Source organism: Opisthorchis viverrini (genome assembly GCF_000715545.1).
Source record: "Opisthorchis viverrini unplaced genomic scaffold opera_v5_70, whole genome shotgun sequence".
In the NCBI taxonomy this organism is placed as follows: domain Eukaryota; kingdom Metazoa; phylum Platyhelminthes; class Trematoda; order Opisthorchiida; family Opisthorchiidae; genus Opisthorchis; species Opisthorchis viverrini.
The window spans coordinates 307646-319543 of NW_008751726.1; the positions used below are offsets into that span (position 1 = coordinate 307646).

The following is an 11898-nucleotide window of genomic DNA, read 5'->3' on the forward strand; positions in this document are numbered from 1 at the left end:
ATTCCTAAATAAACTATCTTAAATTTACTAACAGTCTTGCATTCTGCAAAACATTTACTCAGTTTTGTATGGTAGGAAATATAATGAGGCCGAATTCCATGTTACTTGAACTTGTTTGGCACTACCTGGCTGCAATTAGTTCTGGTTGGCAGAGTGCGTGACGTTTTGGATGAAACATGTTCAATCTTCCGTAGGCATCATTTTCCCAATTATAAGTATGAATATGGTTCCTTCATTCGCTGTCGCTGAAGAGTGCCTAATTCTCATTAAAAAAGAAACTAACCTGGAGGTAATAGACTACCGATAATGCGTCCAGTAGCAAGCTTATGAAAGGAGTATTGGCTGTCGGCAAATTCATGGTATTTCGGATTGCCGCTTTTATTTTTGTTCAAATTCAACACCGCTGTTTCAAGTAAGAAATCACTGTAAATTGTTGACCATATTAGTAATTATCATAAATAATTCACCAGCATATTTTTGCTGGTTAGTTTGTTGTCCTCAAACTTTTAAAACTTTTAAGCCAATTTTGAGTGGCCGCAGTGTATTACAGCTGTTTTATGCTTGTCAGCAATTATCAGCATTATGCAAAACCGCGAAGAGTTCTGAACCCGCGATCTCCCGGCTGGTGGACTCGAACAATTAACAGTTCGGCCACAGGCGACTGATCAACAGCGTGGTCAATTTGCACTCGCGAGGAGAATGCGCCACCAGTTCATCACTCACGAGGGCTAGATCCTATGGTTATGCTAAAATCCACATTTGTTCACGATCCAGAAGGGCTTTTCATCACTCCAATACGCCGCTCGTGACACTACTTCAAGTGACTAAAAAATTGGAGAGCAAATTGGGTGAATTGGTTTTCAACTCAAGCATACGAAACCATCAAATTGTGAGCTGCTTCAACGAGAACCAAACACTTTCTCTTGTTATCGACGTATTTTTCAGAGACCAAGCTATCCAACTTTTATTTTGAAACCTTTAGCATGACATGCACACCACGATCATTACCCTTCTGATCCAAAAGGTTACAGTCAAACGTACTTTAAAACGTTGACCTAACTAATCTGAGGCCTAAGTTTTCCACTAAAATACTGGCCAGTAATTTGCCATAATTACCATTTTATCTGTACCACATATACTTGCTATTCTAAACGTACAATTCCTGACCAAATTATTTTAAACGTAAAAAGAAAATGAACATGCTTGTAGCATGCTTCATCTGAATTTAATCGCAAAACAAACGCTCTTGAAATAAACCTAACATTTCGCTCCTACCAACAATCACCTGCTCCATCTCAACATTGATTAATTATTCACTAACGATTTCGACGAAAAATCTATGAGAACAAAACTAATGCATTTGAATTAAAGTAAAATTATCCAACGCTCTTCCGCTATCAAATCATACAGGATGATCGTTGCGTGACTGGCGCGTTTCCTTTTTTCTGTCTGGAACATCATACAAATGCAGAAATTCGCAAATTAATTCAACTACGGCAATTTATGAGAAAATAAAGCAGAGTATTTATGCCGATTACAATATTAAGTTACTTCAAACAGCAGACAATGAGAAAACGAATGGATTTCGAGATTCTTCCTAAGGCTCAGAAACAGATAGACAAAAGCATTTTGTTTCTATCAGACATTCGTTTTCTACGCCTTCAACTACAAAGCATTACGTCCAAGGATGTGCAGAATGAAGCTGAAAACCAATTAAATGAAATCCGTTCATACGTCAGGCTACGTCAAACCAACCTACTTATTCACACAACCACTGGCGTTGATCAAATAGCAACGCGCTTCGATAGATTTGACGAAAAGTATATTTTTATTTTCTTAATTCGGTGCGCATCGTTTTGAATTATGCTTATCCCCAATTCGGTGGTGGCAAAAGCCATGGTTGATTGATTTTAATGACAGGTCTTACCAACGTTTGCCCCAACTGTTCCTTGCGGTGATCCTTGGCGATCCAAAACTGCTCTGCGATGGTGTCGGTTAGTCTTAATTCCACTCTTGATAGCTAAACCGTTACGGAAATTCGCCTTGAAGGTTAAGCGATGCTCGGCCAGAAATATCTAGTTAAGCACCTTACCGTACTTCGTACTCACCTCGATCTTAGTTTTGTAAAAGGTTTTCACCAAATTGTATCTCAGAATTCAACGTCCACTAACTCCTCTGACCAGTCAACTCTCGTTCAATACCCCAGACTCTACTGTAAATGTGTCTGCAACGCTTAATCGAATGGCTCATCCTAAAAGACAGACATAGACCGAAGGTTCTAACCTGTTGCCCACCCAGAAAAACAGGTTGCTTCCAGAAATCACTCATTCTCCACAGCCGAATTCTTCCTCACACTGCAGCAGCCAAACGGGAAGCTTCTATTCTGACCAAATTGGCTTTTCGAATTTCTTATTTTTTATCCTTCACGGATATGTTTTAACTTGATTTTTCCGGAGTAAAAAGTAGTTTAGTTTGTCTGTTAGAACTTCTTTGCCTTTATTCCAAAACCACCAACGGCAAGCTAGTAAATTACATCGTTTTCAGGCATTTTGATACTTTTGATGAACTTTTCAAGCTGCCTTGTGTTTGCACAGCAACATTTCAACATCACCTACAAACTATGGAATCAAAGTCCGTAAACAGTTATGTTTACAATCGCTCTAATTTATCTTTGGACCGTGAGTGTGCCGTAATTTTTTGTTGGGTAGTTGTCTCGAATGTCTTTCACTTTATATCACACTCAAATGCATCCCAAAATTTTACGTGAAGCTTCTTTTGTGAGCTGGTAAGCGCTTATCCTGCATCAGGCTTTCCTTTACCTGCCTTAACTTGTGCGTAACTTTGAACGCTGCTGCACACAAGCCATTCTCCACTTCCAGTCGGAAAACTCTACTGATTTGGCAATCAGGACCAATCATGCAACATGAGAAAATGTATAAAAAGAACTGCAAAGAAAACCGCCTTCAAAAGCCTTTGCTTCGATTTGTAATATTTGACGCTTTGGTGAAAACACAAAATAACTTTGCCATCAGCGAATGTTGTGTAGCGCAGCTTTCATCTGATCTAAACTTTTAAAAAGTTATATTTTGAACGTTTGCTTTATTTCTAATTTTGCCCACTCAATGTGATTGTTTCTGAGTAACATAGGGTATATTGTCTAGTTTTGTAGCCCAATTTCATCGTATTCATTCTGACAAGAAAAAAACGCTTAACAATGGAAAACTAATCAGATTTAGAAGGTGGAGCATTAAAAATGGGTAAATATAGCCGCGGCAGAAGATAGATCTCTTAACTGAAATAGGGGAAACAGGAATATCCCAAATAGGACTGCGATAATACCGTCGATAAAACTAAATTCCGATATGAACCGAAGTGTTAGCTTCTTGAACCGTAAAACTTACAAGAGAAGTATCCTAGGCAACTTTGACGCCAAGAATAATCAGAGGTTTGATTCTCGGCATGCGAAATTAGAAATTTTCCCATATGATAACTTGAAGTGATAAAATCTATTATCATAATCATGTTTTTGAATCCAAATCCAGTATTTAGTTGCCAGATAAGATTTGTAGCCTTGTACTCCATGTAACAAACGTCACTATCCTTGATAATTTACCAAACCGTAATGAGAAACACCATGAACTGAAACCCAGGGTGTTTCAATAATAAATCATGACTTGGTTAAACTGGAATTGCAAGATGTCATGAAGTCGCAGTACAAGCTGAAATCCTTATATAGAATGAGATATTAAAATTATATACTTTTGTTTGTTTTGCCCTTGCAAGCACAAAATTACTATTTTTAAAGCAGTAGTATTGATCAAAGTGAACTTTCTGTCACTGAGCATATAGTGAATGCTCTATTGCCAAACAAGGGCTATTAGTTATCAAACATTCTACTATACTGTCTAGTCCACGCTGTCTAATTTATAAACGCAGGCATTTTGCCAAATGGTGAAAATAATTCGTTCTGCATACACACAGTTACCTACAATTACTCAATGCTGTACGAGTTTTTCACCAAGGCATTTTGGCACCGACTGGAATATTGTTTGATCAAAAGCTTGATTGACCGTATGCAAATGATTTATTAATTCGTAGCGGATGCTTATGACAGTAAGTTTGCTTTCCCTTCTCCTTAGCCTCAACTTCATATCAGCTATTCTGCAAATTATTCTTCACTATCATCTAATGGATAATTAATCCTCCAACGTTCGATTGCAGGGTCATCGATTCACACAAAATATGCAAAAGCCATGCTGCATTTTTTGTGGTTACAGTTTTATGGCAGTTGTTACAGACAAAAGGTTTCCAAGCGAAATTGGAGGCTCATATTCCAGTAATGTCTTCTGATAAGCTTTAAGCATTAATATTACCTGGTCATGATACATTGGGTTGTAGCGCTTGTTGTATCCAAACTAGAATGCGGTGCTTAATGTAAGCATGTTTAAATACAGTTTGTTGTTTGTTCCTGCCACACAGCATACTCAAGTTTACTACGTAAATAACTGACGGAAATCTCTCAGCACTGACCATCAGAAATTTAGACAATCCATGGTGGTAAGTTGCTGTATACTACCACCTGTGCATGTCAAATTCCTTCAGAAAATCTAGCGTTTGTTTTGCGAGTGAATCCGACCGGTTGATCCAACATTTTTGGTTTCATTTTAAACGCCATAATGGTTCCTTATCATAGCTGGTTGGAATACTTCCAGCAATTTTACACCTTTCACTTCATGATTGTTCGACCTCTTGGGCTGGTGAAGAATACGCTTGGCAAGCAGCAACTGTATGGAGGAAGCGCACTCGATGCTCTGGATCATTTTTAAAAGCCAGGTTACTGTAAGCGCCAACTACATACATCTGTGCCGTCCTTCGAAGTTCGTCACGAGTATTGTACTTTCGTATCTCACACTTGACTTGACCGGAAAGAGTTGCACTAGCCAAATGCAGTTTTTTTTATCAAATGGCATCACCCTTCAATTCATTGCCTTAGAAACTCACTGTAGAAACATGATGCCTTTGTGGGATGCTACCAGTGAAATGAAGAAAGCCTTTGCTGCGGAGTTATTTAGCAGAAAATGCTATATGAACGATTAAAGACTATTGGACAAGGAAGCAAAACTCCCATATGCATCTTGTTTACAAAAACTGAATATTCATCCTCTCTTTGAAGGAGTGTTCCTGACCTTTTCTGGATATTCATTGACTGTTGCGCAAATCCAAGCACGCTACAAAGAGACTCCGCAAATTCCGTAATAGATCTCACTTTCCAAGAGGCGCAAAGCGGATTTACGAGAAAACGTAATACTCGCATGCCTCCCCTATCACTAGTATCACCGTTGCACACCTTTCCCGTTTAAAGGTCCTTCGCATGCCACAAATCTTCACTTCTTTCCGTCAGGTCACCTTCGGCACAGGGTCTACTTGACCACCCTTCGAATGTATCATGCCAGTTACGAAGCTGCGTCCCATTTATTCTTTTCGATCTCCGAACATATTGAATTGTATAGACGTTCCCCGGCGGTTGGTGAAGGCGAACGGCCCTTGACATCGACCGCCTAGATTCCGCGACCCCAGTCCACTCCTTCCAGGATTCTGGTGATCCTTCCACTTGACCTTCGTGCCCATGGGGAATGTTCGTGCCTTTCGACTTGCCGTTTTATGCCTAGTCCATTCCTGAACGGCGGTCAAGTTTTCTCGAGCTCTTCTTTCTTCTTCCTCTAGCTGCTCTGGAGACAACCGTATTGCCAACTATAACCATATTTCCCGATCGACCGGAAGGTGCAGATGTCGACCGTATATCAGCATAAACGGGGACTTGCCTGTGGTTGATTGTATGGAAGCATAATGAGCTAGCAACACCATTGTCAAGTTCACTTCCCAGTCACCTCCTTCGGCCGCCAGCCACTCCTTGATCTTTCGTTTATTACTTTCGGTTAGGCCATTGGTTTGTGGGTATTATGGTGCCGTCCTTAGCCGTTCGACACCCAGCTTCTGCAAGCAATTACTAAACTCTTCGCCCACGAAGCAAGGCCACTGATCGGTTAGAATTATTTTTGGCACCCCATGGTTGGCCACGATGTGATGCATTACCACTCCGCTGATCGTCGTTGCCCAGTGAATAAGCACGGCTTCCGCCTCGATCCACCACGACCGGTGTTCTGTCATTATCACGATGTATTGATTCCCGCTGGTTGTCACCGGAAAGGGGCCCATGATGTCAACGGACCACAACTCGCCGGTTTCTAAGACAGGAATTTTTTCCATGGGATGGGTTGCTCCTGTCGTGTCCCCTTTCATCAGTTGGCACCGTTTACAAGACAGCACATAATCCATTACCCCACTTCTAATCCCGGGCTAATAGGCCCTCTGCCGAAGTGAGTCGTGCGTCCTGGTGTCATCTCATGGCATTCGACGATAAGCTTCCGTCTCAAGACGAAAGGTTTCACGGGCAACACAACATCCGAATCGGTGGCGTTTCAGGAAATTATGCCATCTTCATTCAGCCTCAGCCAATCAAAGTGACTCGAACGTTTCCAATTCCTTATCTCCCTCTCCAGTTTCAATGCTCCTTCCGTCCAACAAGGTGGCTGCCACCTTTCATAACACGGAATCCTACCGATGTAGTCGCGCCAACCTTCCGGGATTCAGTTCGACGACGAGGCCATTGGCTTCATTCATGATCCTGGGAACCTCATCCTCGGCCTCTGGGTTGACAGCCAATCAGCCCATTGGGTCTCCTTCCCCGGCTATTGCTGGATTGTGAAGTCGTACTCTCGCAACCGGAATTCCAAGTGCGCAAGCTTTGCGCGAGTGGTGGTCCTGATCCACTCCAGTGGCTTATGGTCGGTATCGGCACGAAATCTGTGTCCAAGCATATATGGCCTCCACTTATCCAGGACCCAGACAACTGCTAAACATTCTTTCTCAGTGGTGGAGTACTTCTATTCAGCGTTACTCAGGATACGACTGGCATATTCGATAATTCCATTCCTCTGCTTTCGGAATGCACCGATTTCGCGACCACTAGCTTCCGTTGCAACAGTGAGCATCTCTCCAACTCTGGGCAGTTAAAGGGTCAGTTGGTGATCAAACATCCGCGCTTTGAAATGCTCAAAAGCCTCATGTGCTTCTCTGATCCATTCGAATTTCTGAGTCTGTCCTGGCAAGTCGTACAGTGGCGCAGCCATAGTGTTGAAATCCTTAACTAACCGGCTGTAGTATGCCGCCAGTTCGAAGAAACTGCCGTTCTGGCTGCTTTGGATTGGGACCAGCACAATCCTTGATCTTTGCTAATTTTTCTGGTAGTGAGCTAACTTCTCATTGGCCCATTTGATGCCTCAGCAGTGTCACAAAACTCCGCGCGAGCTGTGTCTTGGATTCATTTATCCGCAGGCCAGTCTCCTAGATCCGCTCCAGTACAGCCTTCAAGTGAACTGCGTGCTCTGGTTCCGGATTAATGTACACAACGATATCGTCTCGGTACAAGGCAGCATTCTGGATCCTTCCTTCGTTAAAGGGAGGATCAAGCGCCGGAATGTGAATGGTACCCTGGACAATCTTTTGAATTGATATTGGGTGTTCCCAACCATAAACGCCGTTTACTCCCGGTCCTCCGCCTCGACCCGATGGCACAACTACAACCCAGTTTGAGGTCAGTTCATTCAAGCTCCGAAAATCCACTCCAAACTCGCATTTTCCATCAGCCCTCTTCACAAGCACAACCGGAGGGTTGTACGCATTAATGACTTCTTCGATTATGCCATTCTTCAATATCTCTTGAATCTGTTTATGGGCCTTCTCTGCTGGATAGAGCGGCAACGGACGGGGGCCGGAAGGTCAAAGCGTTCTGACGACAGGGTAATTTCGTTTTCAATCCAGGAGCAGAAGCCAAATGGATCCTCAGTGACCGTGTACAGTTTGTAATATTCCTCGACCACGGACCGTATTGACGGGATGTTACAAGACGGAAGATTTCGGAGACGCAGCTCACTCAGGACGGCGCTTGAATAGCCTTCAAGCTTGATTGCGCCGTACCTTTTCACCAGCTTTTCCCGCCTTAGGTCTATCACGGAAGCCGCATCCCTAATGAAATATGCTCCCAGTATTATCTGCTCTATGTCTGGGCTGATCAGGAACGCGTGCTGCATGGACCTGCCACCTGAACGCATTGAGTACATGGACAGTCCGCCAATTTTCAGTCAATATTCACCCACTACTGTCATGGCTAGTGCGCACGGTCCGTGTTAATTACGTGACGTAATTATTTGTTCCCTTATTCCTCAGATAATTCATCACCCTTCCAGTGGCTGCTGAAATCTCAAGACTGACGTGTTCTATTTTATGCAAAGTTGACTCTACCTCAGCCGTTTTCCAGTAGACGATTTATTTACATTTATTTCTGGGCTTGTTGTTGAAAATTCGTCTCACCTTGAAATGAACAACGTTTTTCTCGTTTAATTTGTTCGATAGCACACTGCACTTCGTGTGCCATCCTGTGCTGCTAGCTGCCCAAGGTTCAATCTAGCCGTAAGCTTTTCTTCAGTTCTACTCACGATTTACTGTTAATTTCCTATAGAACCACGATCTACCTATCTATACTGCCTGCCCAAGTCCAACTCAATATATATTGTCCACTGTGTAATTGCGACTACTGAACAAACGCAGGTGAACTTCGTAAAATCCGGTTTCGCCGCAATTATTAATGACCGTCCGTCGGTGAATTAGACTACACGTTGCCTGTCAGATGGGATGTCTGGATCGTGGGTTTAGGCTAATTAACCAATTCCCTGCCTTGAGATCACGGCCTTAGCACAGGATCGTTCAGTGTGTATTCAGTTTGCTCCCCTCCGCCTCAGAACTGCCCCTGCTCCTGTACCGATCAAACATAGCTCCTTCTTCCCGTCTATCTCAGTAATGGCCTTTGCCACTGCGCTAATGGCAACGCAGCCGGGAAAAAAGAAGTAATCTAAATTTTTATTATGCCCAGGTGTTCGGGAACCAGGTCACTGATTCTTCTAATGATCAGGCCTGCCACACTTGTAGCGTCAGCTCGTTCTAGCGCATCTGCGCGACTCCGTATTTATGGCCGCAAGCTGTTTCGCGAGGTCGTCCACTCCGGTTGGCAGGTCGTCTACCGGTGAGCAATTCCTGCTCTCCCACGACTGCAATGTGGTCAGAGGGGCCTTGGCTAATTCTCATGCTAGATGCACTGTGTGCTCCAAACTCACCTAGCTAGTTGCTCTCGCAAATCGCAACTGGGCATCAAGCGCGGGCTGCACTCCTTCGACGAACCGGTCAGCCAGCAACTTCTGGCGCGTCACTCCGTCCAGTTACTGCAGGTTGGCGAAGAACATGGTCGGATCACATTTAGGTACCACCCTGGTCGTGTTGAACCGCCTCATAGCTTCCTGGCAGTCGGCCGGTGTGTCGGACTCTGCTGCAACGGCTTCCTCTGCGGCGGCCCAGTCCACTTTCCGACGGTCTCTACGGGCCGCATCCATGCCCACATCGCCCGGCCTCCGAGGAGGGTTTTTTTCAGCGCAGCCAATTTACCCCGGTCGGTGCCCAGCCCAGCAAGTCCGCGATTTCCTCAAAGTCTTCCGGGAAGGTTCGAACGTCCTCACCCTCGGAGGGTTGTGGACACGTGATCGTCATTATTATTCTGGTCACGGCACCAAATGAAACTAAGGAGGTCTTCGCCGCGCAGTCATTTATTGGAAAACACTAACCGAACAGTTGCAGTCCGTAGTTGGTTATGATCATTAGGCTGTTGGCTGCAAGGACTCGTGAGATGTGCATGTGCCGTTGAAGCTGGCATTGTGTAAACAAAACTGTATGACGTTTTCGCTGCCGAAGTGCACATTTCAGAGGATAAGCACGGCTCACGGCTTATCAGTCGCCTGTCGGATAGTGGTGTTTTGACAATCTAATATATAACTTACTCTCATTTCGAAACGTTAACATCTCAATGAACACTGCGCACCAAGCAGGCCATGCCCCTCCGGACAGGGCATGTTTTCTAATCCAAACGAACAACAAATTTAACCTTTCCTGTCCTACCAATTGGACTCCGATTTTTCCCAGCGGAGGTAGACGGAGCGTACCTCTGCTAGCCGATTAAGTGTAGTATACCTCTAGGCGCGTGTTAGTTGTGTGCGCCAGCTAGGCCTGTCGAGTTGTCATATAAGATCGACCTAGGTTCCGTATGGTTAGTTGGTTGAGCATTGTCCACCTTAATCCTCACAAGCTGATATCATGCGATGCACCAGGTGCTCGGCCTGCCAAAACAATTTTTACCAGCTGGGGCCTTCGTGATAGCTAGTACAAGTTTTCGAATCCGCTGACTAGTTTGGTATCAGATTACTGGGAAAACCTATTCACGTGATCGGAAACACGATTCTTCTTCCTTATAGTCGACCTGTGGAAACAAGGACAAATTCAATTATGGGAGTAAAACTGCATCATTTTGGCTTCCACCAGCATCAGGTTCCATAACTCACTAGAACCCCAAAACTATCCGCTAATTTCCCCAGTGTAAGGAATTTACGACGTTACTTACACTTAAAATTTTTCCCCTTTTCAGAGTTGATGTGACAGATGACCTTGAAAATTGTTCACTTAATCCAATCGGCCATACTGATCAATGGCAGGTTACACTTTCAAACGTAGACAATTCTAAACTTGAATCGGAAGCCTTAAAAACAGTGCCCTTTTTAAATTTATTCCGTTCGGCAAAAACTTAGCGGCGATAGCGCGCGAACACAAATCGAGTTCGCGGTATTCCTGGGTGGTGAGCAAATAGTTAATCAGAAATGCGCATGTTGGTATGTTTGGGCGCTAAAGGTGCTATTCTTTTCTTGATGCCAGCTTTTTTATCTGCGAAAAATAGCCCGGTTTTCGGAGCTATTACAAACACAATGGTTGAAAGCCCGGATAAACTGTGAGACGCTTGCCTGCTCACAGTGGCGGATTGGTCAAAGAGATATTGACAAGGGCGAATATGCTATTTTGCGCAACCTCACAGGGGAGGCTTTTTCCTCTACAGATTCAAATACATCTTTTGTTTGCCCTTGTATTCTCAATTACCGGGTATTTTTCGCCTATAAATACCGCGCACAGTTTATCTGATATGATGGTTAACGAACTTGTACAAACGTGTCGCCGTTGCCGTTTCACCCGGCTTGCCACAAGCTAATTATCACACTTTCTGAAGCAGAAGATGACGGAATTGCTGGAGCAATGAAGGCTTACTCAATGGCTTTTCGCAAACTTGGTCTCTTCGCCTTGTCTGAATCTCACGTCACCTCGCAAGCTTAGTCAAATTTATCTGCGGTAATTTTAATCGGATGTCCTTTTTAGATTGTGGCGTGTTTCCATACTAGTGTTTCCATAATACTAGTTATTGCCAAGCAACGAGGTCTTTTACGTGCGTGTTTCGTGCTGACACAGAAGCTCATCTGATTATTGAGGCTGGTGGGGGTATAGCTTTGCCAATATCGCAAGAATCGAGCCACGAAGAGAGGGTTCCTGGACTATTTCCAAACTTACGAGAGAGGTACTGTGTTGTGTCTAATATTTTTGTTGGATTATATTGTGCAACTCTTCCGAAAAGCAGTTATCAAATCCTTCGTGTAATCATTCACTATTTTTGCGGTATCGGAGACAATACACCTGACTAGCGCGACCAATCGAAGACATGGTGCATTTAGAATGGTTGCTCAAATCTTAGTATTTTAGTTTGGTGAACAGAAGCGTTATTCAGCAGGCAGTGCGCAGTCACCGTCCTCTGGGGTTAAATATACCACTATCCGTGCGCTACGGTGAAGAAAACGGCAGTGAAGTGAAGATTATGACCACTTCTGCCTGCTCATCAGGATAGTTCATGGACCGTCTTTG

The 11898-nt window shown here is 43.9% G+C and overlaps 1 protein-coding gene across 1 annotated transcript in view; it reads right to left on the bottom strand.

Moving 5' to 3' along the window:
* The window catches only part of T265_04316 (hypothetical protein), a gene marked incomplete at both ends in the record, with an annotated part of 82845 nt that extends 76509 nt beyond the window's left edge, over positions 1-6336 (bottom strand). The window contains one exon of the mRNA XM_009169025.1: positions 6009-6336. Coding sequence (XP_009167289.1) covers positions 6009-6336 — 328 coding nt within the window. The remainder of the gene's footprint in view (positions 1-6008) is intronic.
* Between the last annotated feature and the right edge of the window lie 5562 nt (positions 6337-11898).